Here is a 14,370-nt window from a genome sequence, read left to right on the forward strand (position 1 = left end):
GCTAATTTAAATAGTTAAAAAAAAACTCATTTACACATGAATTTTTTTGCCAAATGCTCTCATGAAAATTTTACCTTAAGCGTTGCCTCAGTCAGTAAATTACACAGATTAATACACCGTTGCTGTTACGACATTCTTAAACTTTATTGGTCTTTCATGGTAGAATTGTGTGAGTGGGTGTAGCCCCGCCCATCTGCGTCTTGTGACTAAATCGTGCAATGTCATTGCCTGTGAGTGTTGCAGGCTGAGAATCCTGTAGAGGGGCACAGGAGAGTTCCAGCCAAAGCAACGAGAAGAGGGAGAGAAATCAGAAGGAGGAGCAGTGCAGATAACCCGCTGGGCTTAGCGAAGTGAGGGAATTTATTTATTAACAATACAAAAGCAAAAGCATCATGGATCCCAACAAGACACCCTCTGCCCCTCCTTCAGGCTGGAATCCAGAACAGAAATCAGGCATGGATCATCAGCCTCCACCGTACCAGGACTACAACACTGGTTATAACCCACCTCAAGCAGGATACCCCAACCCTCAGGGTCAGCCTCCATATGGTCAGCCCTACCAGGGTCAGTACATGGGTCCTTATCCTGGCCAGCCTGCTGTCACCGTGCAGCCCACCGTCTATGTGGCTGCTGGACCGTTGGCTCAACCCCTGCCTGATTACCTGGGCTACTCCATCTTCACCATGCTGTGCTGTTGCTTACCACTGGGTATTGCTGCTCTCATCTTCTCCATTAATGTAAGTATTCATTTATAGGGACTGTAAAGTCAGTTTTCACTTTCCAGAATTTAAAAAAAATAAACAAGGAACCAACGCTATATTAATTCACATTAATATTATTTTATTTGTAAAAATGTAGATGTATATTTTTAGAAACGGTTATTTTTTTTATCGATTGATAGAGTATTGCCACTCTAATTATGACGCAGTCATTTATTTCCGTGAGGTCATTTCCAAGTTGGTGGCTTTGAAAATTATTGTTAAAGCTCAGTTTCCTGAAGTAAGACTGTAGTTTATGGAATTTAATTTTATTGAAATATACTGAAAATTGAATATGGTCCAAGTGGTGTTTTATTTTTTTTCTTTGCCAAAAACATCAACTTTTTTATTGAGCTCAACCACAAGGGGGCGTTTGTGAAAATACTAATTACCGAAAATGTATTACATTACAAAGCTGTATGTTCCACAAAATTTTTGTTTGTTTGTTTGTTTGTTTGTTTTAAAGGCCCAACTAAGTGGCAAAACGCGTAGAAAAATATTATTGTACATTCACTAACAAAATTGTGGAGGTAGTTAGCATAACTGTTAACTGAATGTTTTTAGCTTTGAACATTTGAAATAAACTCATTGTTATTGGCTTATTCTCAGTCATAAACCAACTACAGCAGAAATTTACCACTTCCTAACATTTGCAGTTGATTCAGTATTCTTTATAAAAAAGCTAAACTGTTCACAACATTGTGTGGTTTTGTTTTTTAATGTTTAATATATTTTAGCGTGTATATAAATATAGTCTAGTATTATAACAAGTAACATTAGTGACTATTAATAATATCTTTATTATATAAATTAATGTTGAATATCTTTATACCAAATAATATTCTCATGTCAGTACTTCCCTTAGCTGGAAAGATATTTGAAACCTAAGAAGTATTCCCAAGCTCTCTTCAGTAGAAACTGAAAGTCTGTCAGTGTTATCATGTTTGTTGATGCAGTGCATTAAAGCCCTTCATTGTTTGAGGAGCAGGGAAAAGGGAGGGTTTTTTTTTAGTTCCCTAAATGGCCGCTTGTCCTTTGACAGCCGGTGTTGACATCATGTTGGTCATTTATTAGCAGCCAGTATGTCCCCTTCTCTTCTCTGGCATACAACAATGTAGAGTTTTCTCTTCAGGTAAAGCAAAATACATCTCAGTCCAGAGGTCTGTACGGTCTGTGACGACCCAATCAGCACTGCTTCTGGCTGATTTGTTTAAGACTAATGAACAAATTAAGAATTATGGAGAATTATTTATTTGACCTGCTTCTAAGCACTCACAGGCTAGACTAGAAAAGGCAGCAATAATAACTATAAATAAATAAATAAATAAAAAATGTAGGATGCCCACAGCAAATTCCTTTAAAACTATACAGTTGAGTCATTAACCTGGCAGTCCAACAAGTTTAACATGCTCTTTGTCGAGTTAAGTAGTTAGTTACCTCCATTTGATGTATAATTTTTATTTAATTTAACTAACTCCCATAGGCTATATATGGAAAATAAACTGTAAAACCAGCTTACTTTGAACCTTTTATTTATATATATATATATATATATATATATATATATATATATATAGGATATGGAATGTTATTTTTCACCAACTCATATTTCCAGATTTTTCTTTTACCATGTCACGCTTCTGTATTTGTACTGAGGCAGCACTAGTGAATATTATTCTATGACTGAATCATCTCCACCTCAAGGCATATGAGTAAGTTTGAGTTTGCCGGCTGTTCATTGTTTTACCAACGCTGTTTTCATATTTATTCAACCAGAATGAACAACTGCTCATAAATATTTATTTACGCTGTAACATCCGCATCATTCATTTACTGCTATTAACTAAGAGTTCATCCAGTCTCTCTTAATTAACCCGCTTCCTCAATTAGATATGGGATATTAAATTATGTTTATTATGATCATCATTCAGTTTTGTGTAATGAGAACATAATCTAAACCAGATCAGCTGTTTGCTTCAGGGCGAGAGTTCAGATAGGGTAGCGGAGTTCAAGGCTACGGGAGTGGGGGGGGGGTCTCACCATAATGTATTCTATTTGGCGATATACCGATGATTTAGGTAGATTTAGAGGGGAAGGATCTCAGCTGAATGAATGGAAAATCAAGCAGATATATTGCAGTTCATCAGCCCAAGGTCTTTATAAATGACGTTGAGCCATCATTCATCCTGTTGACAAAATATACATTACTAATGCAGATTTTTGTCATTGTTTTCCATGTTTAACTAAGACTTCAACTTACAGCATTGCCTAATGAATTGGCCTCCACCCACACATTTAGAACCGGTTCAGTAGTTATGCCTGACATATGCTCATATGTCAACGTAACTCAAAGAAAAGCTTGGGTGATTTAGTGGTCAAACACCATCAGGTAATATTTGAGCAACAAGCAGTTCAGCCACCTGTAAACAGCTGAAATGAAGTGTTAAATTACTGTGACTTATGGACATTACATGCCATGTTACCTTAAGTGATTACCTCTCACATGTTTTTTAAGTTGGTGGCACGGTGGTGCAGCAGGTAGTGTCGCATTCACACAGCTCCAGGGACCTGGAGGTTGTGGGTTCGAGTCCCGCTCCGGGTGACTGTCTGTGTGGTGTGTTCTCCCTGTGTCTGCGTGGGTTTCCTCCGGGTGCTCCGGTTTCCTCCCACAGTCCAAAAACACACGTTGGTAGGTGGGTTGGTGACTCAAAAGTGTCCGTAGGTGTGAGTGTCTGTGTTGCCCTGTGAAGGACTGGCGCCCCCTTCAGGATGTATTCCCGCCTTGTGCCCAATGATTTCAGGTAGGCTCTGGACCCACCGTGACCCTGAACTGTATAAGCGCTTACAGATAATGAATGAATGAATGTTTTTTTAAGTGGAATGTAGTGGTGTAGAACACTTTTAACAACTCTATGTAATTCACAATGTAATAATTAATAAAAGAAATTGGTTATTATAAGCAGTTTTATTCATATGAACGTCTAAGGGTTGGCGCTCATGCTCAAACCCAAAGGGAACCCTATCAGAAAGCCATATATTTTCTGTGAATTCATTAATTTATGCTCATTTTTCTTTAACAGCATTATTATGATAATATTTAAACCTTTTAATAAATGATTATAATTATATTTTTTGAGATTTGGTTAGAAACAACGGATTTAAAATCTTGAAACGCCAAAAGGAAAATAGTCCAGATAGAATTATTTTATGTGTTTCTAAGTAGATACAATCAAGGTTAGCTCTCCTATTGGTTAGGCCTTCAGGAGCTGGACAGGAGGCAGTGTTAAATGCAGTAACTTCGAGCTTGAGAGTGGTATTAACCAAATCTGTTTGCTGTACAAAGTCTGGAACCATTTTTGTGGGAAATATCCTGGATGCTATATTCTGTTTAATAATTGTAGTTTTGTTTAATTCCTAAAGCACTAGAGCTATGGGTGGGGTATGAACTGAGATTCTGGAAAAAGTTGATATACAGACTTTCGCTCTTAGACCTTCACTGATAAAGTGGTACTGAGGTCAGGTTCTGGTCAGTTTATTTCCAGTGACTCATGCCATATGGCTGACTCTCCATTATTTCTCTACAGCGGCACTCCCCCATTACAATCCTTGTGTAAGCAAAGCAAGCCTTTAGGGTCCAGTTATGACATGTTCAGATGGTAGCATATACATGTATGACTTCATTTCACTTACAGTAGCATCACAATGGTAAAATAAGATCTTCAACCACAATTTAAGTGAGGTAATGTGCCTGAACTTACAGGAACCAACGTTCAACGGTTCAACCCTTTTGGCTCACTTCAGAGCTGTGTAAATAACAGTAAATTAGATTCCTAAGCCCTTGAGGCATGCAGAGGATGTTTGAGCTTCTGCATTTTTCAGTGATATTTCCACATCAAGGGCAGGGACTTGAGCAATTGGGGAAGTTTTGGAGTCAAATTATTGTTAGGAAAGAGCATTAGGGTTTTTTTTTTTGGTCATTCAATATTTTTTAGTTTAATTCCCTTCATTAAATCAGTCAGGGCATATAAATGCAGAACTCCACTGAAAACAGTATGGAAACTAACATATAAACCTCCTTTCTCTGAAAAGTTGGGACACTCTTTAAAAATGCAATAAAAATAAAAACTGTAGTTTGTTAAATGACAAACATAATAATGTGAGTAGCCAATTCGACTCGTTATTTAAGCACAGTAACATTACACACTACAGTTACAATGTATTTATTTCAGCATCAGAAACTAACAACAAACAACAGTCCTCAGCAATGCCATAGCCGTCTGTTGCCAGATGGTAATATTAGATAATTAGCAGTTTGCAAAGATGAAATATCATCTCACGTGTCTCAGAGTAAGCACATGGTAGCATCATGTGACAGAGGAGGCCCACACTTTGTGTCCAGGACCTTGTGGACACTTCTGATGAGTGAATTTGGTCACTTGTTGACTCAGGTGTTGGATTGTCCCAGCACAGCTTGTATAGTCTCCATAAAAATGAATTGAACACTAATTTGAGACGCTCTGGAATCGTGGGCTATCATCCCCTAGTACTGGAGTTATGAATCTGCTTTGGATGAGCTTGAGTGGCATTTGGGATCTAGAAATAATCATCCAAAACTTCCTGTGCATACTCTCTAATGGAATGTCTGAATGCTTATGGCAGTGGTGTGTGCTTACTCTACAGTGTACTTTCAATATAGTTACTTTACTTTCCTGCTCTGTCCACTCAGCAAGAGTCAATATTTATGTGGGGGAAACGCTGACCAGGCAGCCAGTGACCCACAACCTTGGACGTTACTGACAATAACATGACAGCCATAGCCTAGAATTAAGGGTGAGACACATATACATCAGCTATCATTCAAATTAATATAATTCAAGAAATTATAACCAGCACTGATAAAATTCAGTTTGCTCTTGACATGATAGTTCTGAAAACCTATAAACAGAGAGACTGTAGCAGTAGAGCGGTTTGCTTCCAAAGTAAAATTCAAAAAAGCCCAACCATACAACATTATTTTTAAATTTTGGATTTATTCAAAATTATACACAGAATAATTTACATTTAAAGCAGTCTTAGTAATTGTTAGGTTATATCTTGAGGGTATTGTATATTCTTCTTTCCATCTTTCTTTTCTTCTTTCTCATTTTTGCTTTTATTCGTTCCATATTTCGATCTTTCTGCACGTTTTATATTCAGTTGTAGTCCGGTATGGAATGGCGCTGTATTTTCTTCAGAAAATTATACTAGTTTTATTCATTCATTCATTATCTGTAAGCACTTATCCAGTTCAGGGTCGCGGTGGGTTCAGAGCCTACCTGGAATCATTGGGCGCAAGGTGGGAATACACCCTGGAGGGGGCGCCAGTCCTTCACAGGGCAATTCACACGGACACATTTCAGTCAACAATCCACCTACCAACGTGTGTTTTAGGACCTTAGGAGGAAACCGGAGCACCCGGAGGAAACCCACACAGACACAGGGAGAACACACGAAACTCCTCACAGACAGTCACCCGGAGGAAACCCACGCAGACACAGGGAGAACACACCACGCTCCTCACAGACAGTCACTCAGAGGAAACCCACGCAGACACAGGGAGAACACACCACACTCCTCACAGACAGTCACCCGGAGGAAACCCACGCAGACACAGGGAGAACACACCACACTCCTCACAGACAGTCACCCGGAGCGGGAATCAAACCCACAGCCTCCAGGTCCCTTGAGGGATTGAACTCAAAGTGATATGGGAGGAGTCATACAACAGATATAGGAGAAGTCCAAGAAAGTAGTACTGATTATTACTTTTCAGACCAAGTGTAATCTAACCCTGAGTTTTGAGAAGACTCTAAAAAGGGGACGGGCTTTTATGGTAAGGCATGTGGCAGCGGGAGGGTCATGGAGCTGAAGGGCAATCCAGTTTCACATTTATGGAACCTGACTCTCACAGAAATCCAAGCTGCTAGAATGAACAAAGGGGCAAGTCATAAAACATCAAGCACAAGGAAGCCAAAACTATACCAGGATACAAAGATTGTGCCCTGATATTGGAGGAAAACCAGACAAACCAGAAAGACCACTCCTTTTTACTAAATGTTTATGTTTCATATTCGTAAAGTGAAAGGATTAGAAACATTTTCTTTTTGGTTAGTGAAGTTAGGACTTGAATCAACATTAGATGTTTTGTGTAAGTAACAGCATAAATTGTGCAGCTACAGATGAGATACTTTATTTCAATTTGCATCTGCAATGTGGACCAACAATAATACAGTGGCCAGTATTATGATATGAACATGATATGTTATGATACAGGGCGGCACGGTGGCGCAGTCACACAGCTCCAGGGACCTGGAGGATGTGGGTTCGAGTCCCGCTCCAGGTGACTGTCTGTGAGGAGTGTGGTGTGTTCTCCCCGTGTCTGCGTTGGTTTCCTCCTGGGTGACTGTCTGTGAGGAGTGTGGTGTGTACTCCCTGTGTCTGTGTGGGTTTCCTCCGGGTGACTGTCTGTGAGGAGTGTGGTGTGTTCTCCCTGTGTCTGCGTGGGTTTCCTCCGCGTGCTCCGGTTTCCTCCCACAGTCCAAAAAACACACGTTAGTAGGTGGATTGGTGACTCAAAAGTGTCCGTAGGTGTGAGTGTGTGAGTGAATGTGTGTGTGTGTGTGTCGCCCTGTGAAGGACTGGCGCCCCCTCCAGGGTGTATTCCCGCCTTGCGCCCAATGATTCCAGGTAGGCTCTGGACCCACCGCGACACTGAACTGTATAAGAGCTTACAGATAATGAATGAACAGTCAAACAACCATCAACCAACCACTTCTTGGTTTTGTCAATATTAATATTTTTAAACTGAACTGACAACAGTGCCTTGTAATGACCATCAGTGACAGATGCTGTAAATGATCATAGTATTGTTACATTGACACAGTTTATATTGCGATATATATTTATATTTAATTATTGTCCAGCCATGAACTTTTCCTCATGTGTGTGTGTTCATAACCTTTTCACTGTGTTATGTTGGACTGCCATAAATAGACCACATCACCAGATACTTAAAAATTGTCTTGTCCGATTAAAGGCACTGACCAGAGTATACATCATTTGCTTGTAATGAAGGGTCATGCCACAATCACACAGAGTCATGCTGTAGTAATGTGTTCTAATGTGCAGGGATTGGGAATTCTCTTATGTAGTGCTGCGTTATTAAATATTAGCAGGGTTAGTTCATGTTTATATAAATGCTGTCCAAACAAATAGTGCTGGGCAATGTGAGCGCAAATCAATAGCATGATTAATTTTGCATTTTATGATGATTATGATTAATGAATGATTATTTTGTTTGTATTCAGTGACTCCCGTATGCTCTAGTATTAAAATTTGGATATTTTCTCTAATGTTGCTGGGAGCTTGTTCCTCTCTTGTTTTTTGAGCACTGTTCATATTTGGTGTGTGATTGTGCTTTGTTTTTTTTGTTTGTTTTTATTTGGTCAGTTTTTACATTTGACTTATTTTTGTCCAGCATTGTCTTAGTTAAAGACAAAACACAACACATCCAAACAACCGTTGCTATGTTTTTCTGTGGTACAAGCTGCTCAAGTCGATCGGTTGGCCTCAGCATTTAGGTTCTCTGCTGTGTTGCTTCCATGTGGCAGATAGGGGCAGAATCATATGACTACAGTGCGGTTAGTGTGGTTTAAAAGGCAATGTACACGAACACACAGTGGGTACATAGCGGAATAAAAAAACAAAAAAGTAAAAATCCATTCATATAGACAAGATTATGTCAATTAGATGTGATTATGTCAATTCTGAATGTTGATTTAGATTCATTTTCGATTAATTGCACAGCCTTACACACAAATGAACTGCATTTTTCTGGTTGTGGTTACCCTGCTTTGATTAGATCAAATCTCATTATTCTTTATTTATAATCTACTTTATTTATAATCTACTAAACAAAGAGATGTGTCATCATCTGCATTTTCTTGCCTTTTTAGCTACCTCATTTGTGGCTTGAGGGCTAGTTCTTTTGAGTAATGTACAATCAAGTTATATATGTTTTAATGAAATGCATGTGTGAAGAAACCTTTTAAGGGTTTTTAAAATCCATCACTTGGTCTTAAAGTTTATTTTTTTTTATTTAAACACATTAGCAAACATGGTACTTTATGGAACCAAAAGTGGTTCTTCTATGGCATCACTCAGAGAACCTTTTGTAGCACCTTTATTTTTAAGAGTGTAAAATGTTTAATTAGCACTCAAGACCGCAACACAATAACATGTAAAAGGGTATAATAACCAAAATTTTACTTTAAAGTGTACAAACACTAAAATTTCCCTTGCCCCTTAAAGGTGCCATTCACGATTTTAATTAAAAAAAAAACACTTCTTTGTAAAATTCTAAGGATGAGCTTCTGAACGTAAACAAACCAGAGAGAACAACATTTCCCCCAGAATCTTAGATGTTCCATTTAAAGGGTACATTCTGTTCTGTATCTTATCAGATATATTAGGAAGTAGCAATATTGGAGAATATTGCATTAGATCAGTTTTACAGTCTCATTCTTGTTAATTTATTAATGTCTTGGCAGAAAATGGGCAACAACACTGTAATAAAAAAAATTAAATAAATAATGTTCACTGCATTTTAATCACGACTTGTGGATTATAAATTATAATTAAATTGTATTCATACTTTCAGGAGCACCTGCATTAATTAAACGTAAATTAGATCAAATATAATGGCTGGTTGGACTTGTTTGAAGAGTGAAGGGGATACTCCTGCTCGTCAGAGTCAGCTTTGTTAATTCCATTAGTCTGTCTGAGTCAGGCCTTCAGCCTTTGGGCTAGCTATCAGTTCACTGGTTGCTTATGATTATTAGATGGAGTAGAAAATAGCCCTGGTCCTTGGACGTGACCTTCGTTCTTGTGACTGAATTACATCCTAGATCCATTACCAGAAGTTAATTATTGTAACAGTAATATATTCTTATGCTACAAAGCAGCTGGGTTTGGTGGGCCTTTTTCTTTAGGATAATGTTTCCATATTTTCTATGGCAGTCTTTAGGTGAAAATATTATTCAGAAGTATAATGTTTATAAACATCAGAAACTACAAATGTAAACCTAAAGTGTAGACTATTCCTCGTGCCTTCAAAAAGAGAGAGGGGAAGATATTTTATGCTTTACCCAAGAAAATAGTGGATTGAATAATATGTCTTTTCTTGTAAAAACAAAAATAGACATTGGCTTAAAACTGGACCTCTATTGGTCTGGAGGTCTGTTCCTTTTTTTTTTTTAACGTATTTAAAGCAGTATTGCCATTGTATTTTTTTTTTATTTATTTACTTCTTGTTTTATATTGACGTATACTTGGAAGAAAAATAAAAAAAAAAATAAAAAAATTAGAAACCGCAAATGTAATCTGTAGCGTGCATATTCCCATGTGATGCGTGCTCATACAAAAGGGAGAATAAGAATGTTACTCAACACTTTCCTTGTCTGATTTACAGTCAAGGTTAATGAGTCATTCGTTTACAATTGCTCAGAAATGTTTTAAAGTATAACAAGACTTTGTTTCAGTGACGCTACGTGACCAACGGTGGCTTACTGACATGTAACCGTTGGCATATATTGCCTAATAGCTCACAGGTTATAAAGAGATAATGGAGGGATGATAAAGAGCCAAGAGATTAATGTTTACCTCTTTATAGTGGTTTATATGGATAATGAGTGGAATCCCGGGTAAGTCATATATTCTGCTGCTGCACTCCAGGACTGAGGTCTCACAGTCCTGTCTCTACCCAACAATGCTTTCATGTAAAACAGTGGTATCGTAGGCCTGTCTCAGTCATCAAATATCCCAGTGACTGTTAGCTGCCAGGTGTCTACTGGAGTGTAACACATTGTCAGGCCAGCGTGAGCAGCAACAAAAGCCAATATGCTGGAACTGGTGTTTGCACAGGGCTGAATAGTCGGAGGATCAGGTGACAGCAGAATACATCCAATATGAGTTCCTCTTTTGCTTTTTTCCTAGCTAACGCCCTGTTTTGTTTTGTTTTTTTCTCAACATTTAACAGTTTAACATAAACTTAAACCAACCACCAGCAATGTAAGGGCACAGCTGACAACCAAACTCTATGGAAACTTGTTTATTAAATTTTTGTTTTTTAATTTTAAGTCCGTAGTTGAGAAGAGATGGTCGAATGTCGAGAAACTTACTAACTCACATATACACTCATTTATTTACTATCCATGACCAACAGTGAAGCTACGCTGGTCCTGTAGGTTTTTAAGTGTAATTCTTATGATGGTTAATTGTTGATTGACCATCTTTAGGACTTCTTTTTGCTTTAACACACTTCTCACTAAATGGGACTGTTTTTAAGATGTGTCTTTGTCACAAGTAAATGCCTACAAAAGTTTTTTAGGGTTGACAAAATTACAATTGTCCTTTAACTAACGTACGTGTTGTTTAGAGAATGTTGGGAGCTTCTGAGAGTGGTTACTAGGAAAGCCCAAGCCAAACACATAAAAATGTAAAAGCATTCTGTGTTATTTAGACACTCAGCATCGTAACTTCTGTATGTCACTGAGGAGAGGCTTTGCTCTCTGTTTGTTTTAACACCGTCTGCCTTTCTGTACTGCTGATTGGGTGTTGGCTGTTGTTAAAAGAATTTATACCGAGCTTTAACCAATTATGGAAAATGGGTTGTGAGGTTTTTAAATATGTTCCTGTAACTCTTGAGGTGGGAACTTTTGACTTTTGACTAGACACACTGTTTGTGTAGTGATCAGAGCTTTTTTTTGTGGTTGTCACGTGTTCAGGAAACAAGTTTTTCCACTTTGTTGAATGGTCTTTAATGTTCTGCACCTCTGTGTTCTTTCAGACTCGAGATGCCAACCACACCGGTAACAGACCTTTGGCTGAGAAAAACTCTCGTTTATCTCTCATCCTCAACAACACAGCTCTGGGGCTTGGGATCGTCTTTATCATCGTGTACATTGTGCTTGTTGTCACCGCATCCCTTAGCTCACGCTAAGCCACCAACTTTTTCACTTAAACTAAAGCCAGTAAAACTGCAGCTGTTTGTGAAGACCCTATGGTTGTATGTATATCTTTGGGTGTCCTTGATTTCATAAAATAAAATAAAAAATACAGTGAAAATAAATGTACATGTTCTCTGCGGGAAACTAATTTGTGGCATGTTTATGTGCTGAGTTTTACATATCTGCAAAAAACATGAACTATAAATTGTGCTTTTTCCATTGCACAGACAACTGTTTTTTTGTTTGTTTAGTTTTTTTTATGTAAATTCAGTCAGTTTACAGAAATTTTACACTCAAATGTGCATGAATGTGTTCTTAGTAGAGGACATGCATTTATTTTCACTTCCAAATCAAATAAATTTGTAATTTGTCCAGGGACACTCAAACTATACACATGGGTGGCATTTGGAGCTACGTCAGGAGGGGCAGGCCATCCCAGCAAACGGTGTACTTGGGTAAACAATTAATCAGCAAAATAAAATAATTACATTACATTTACGTAAAGGTCATTTGGGTCACTTAACCTACAGAAAGTACTTATAGTATAACATCGGCAAATTGACTCAATACTGGCTCTGTGAATGTTGCAAGCAAACTCCTGTCTTACATAAGCAAAGTGAAATGTGGGCTTTTTAAAAAAGTAGTCATCAAGTGTATTGCATCCTTTAGACATTTCAAGCCATTGACAATCACAAATTTGTCATTTCTAGAGAGTACGGCGATCCAGTGTTAAGTGTTATCACTTGTCTGTTCTCGTCTGTCATGGAGATCAGTCAAACATTCCATAATTACAGTGAGTTGAACATATCACGGGAGGGTAATGGCCCCACTTCCCACCTCCAAATGTCACATATATATGGATTTATATATACACGTGAAATAACCTGATTATCACTGTTCTTTTTATGTGCTTTGTGTATATCTGAATGAAGCATTTCTTCACTGTCCAAAGCGAAACCTCCATTTTCTTCATGTAACTCAACCACGTCATTTGAACACAGCAACTGTCTTCACACTTTGTACACATTTCATGATAAATGGGCCAACAGAAATGCTCCAATATTAGTTAGAAAACAATCTTCAACATTGACTTCCATTTTCCTTCCTCCTATAAAGTTACTATTCTTGCAGTGCTTTCTTTCTTTGGGCAGCGACAGTTTATAAAATGTAACTCTTTGTTCTTATATGTATTTTCTGGAATTAGCTCATTTGTTAGATTTTTTTTTTCAACATGCAATGATTTACAATATATTTTCAAAGCTGAGGCAAATGCATCCTATTGTTGGTGATTTTTATTTTCCTGATCACATTTTGCAAATATAAAATTAATAAAAAATTTGTTATAGTTGATGAGCTTTTTTTTGCACTGCATTACACAATAAAAGTGTATAATATATTACATGCTCTCTCTTAGAAGATGTACAGACTAGGACATGCCCATATAAGGAAGTGTGCCTCAGTATTTTTCCTCTATGGGGAAAATGAATGACAAGTTCTCCAATTGTTCCCTGTGATAAACAAAACCAGTGTTTGCAGTGCCACAGAGTGTCACTGAAGAACAGATTCGATAAGAAAGATATGCTGGCTTTGTCTGTGTAAAGCCAGATTGAATTATAGTCAAATCAGTAAGAGGGGTGACTTAAAAACTTCTTTATTATGGTAGAAAGACCAAAGAACTTTGGGCAGCAAGAGGAGGGAATGTAGGGTGTGGGACATGTCATTGTATTTCTATTATGGTCGTAAATAAAAGAACTACACATGTGGGTCATTCCATGAAAGGAGTCCCTGAAGGTCATTTTTCCAAGGTGTGTATTACACCTAAAAAACTGTCTTATAACAATATGCATAATCCTACTTAAACAAAAAAGTCTTATTCCAACATGTGGCAGAAGGATGACATCTAAAAGACATTGATGCTTTGTGCCATGAGCCTTAATAAATGTTGTTGATGTCATTTCATAAAAGTCATATAAGTGACGTGTCTAATAAAGTGTGATCAATGTGTTTATATGTATTTTCATTCCAGTTTAGTTCCAGGTTTTAGCCACATTACGCCTAATACGATCCCCACTTCTGGTAAACAGTTATCTAAAAATTGTCTTCAAGTGTTGCGAGCACCAAATTCCAAAATGTGTTTTTATTTACAAATGATCAAATGTTTTGTTATAATACATTTCACAAAAATAATGTTACAATTAAATGTGCCGTTTCTTTATGTTAAACTCGCTCATGTTTGATTGCATTAGAAATGACTATAATGTTGGCTAACAATCTGTAGTAATTGCTACAATAAACTGAGTAAAATAGAAGTAGAGTTTGTCTGTTTTTTCCCCACAACATCATTTCTAAATGCAGTGATCACATGTGAGGGTCCAGACCCCTAATTTGGGAATGCCTGCTGTAAATTAAAGAGAATTTATTTGTGTCAGGTATATATTGCCCTGTTTTTCTGGCTGGTACTTGAACTTTATTTCATGGCTTTGGTTTAATTTCTTTCACACAGTTACAATTTCTCATCTGTTAACCAACTGGTTTTACCCGTTAACCACAGAAACACAACCCACTTA

At 37.6% G+C, this 14,370-nt stretch overlaps 1 protein-coding gene across 1 annotated transcript; it reads left to right on the top strand.

Moving 5' to 3' along the window:
* The first annotated feature begins 233 nt into the window (after positions 1–233).
* On the top strand, positions 234–13,151 carry LOC136667902 (dispanin subfamily A member 2b-like). The gene is made up of 2 exons (XM_066645062.1): positions 234–737; positions 11,644–13,151. Exons 1-2 carry the CDS (start codon positions 393–395, stop codon positions 11,794–11,796), a joined length of 498 nt encoding a protein of 165 aa, XP_066501159.1. The 5' UTR covers positions 234–392; the 3' UTR covers positions 11,797–13,151.
* Positions 13,152–14,370: the final 1,219 nt, after the last annotated feature.

This window comes from Hoplias malabaricus, chromosome 1 (assembly GCF_029633855.1).
Source record: "Hoplias malabaricus isolate fHopMal1 chromosome 1, fHopMal1.hap1, whole genome shotgun sequence".
Lineage (NCBI taxonomy): Eukaryota > Metazoa > Chordata > Actinopteri > Characiformes > Erythrinidae > Hoplias > Hoplias malabaricus.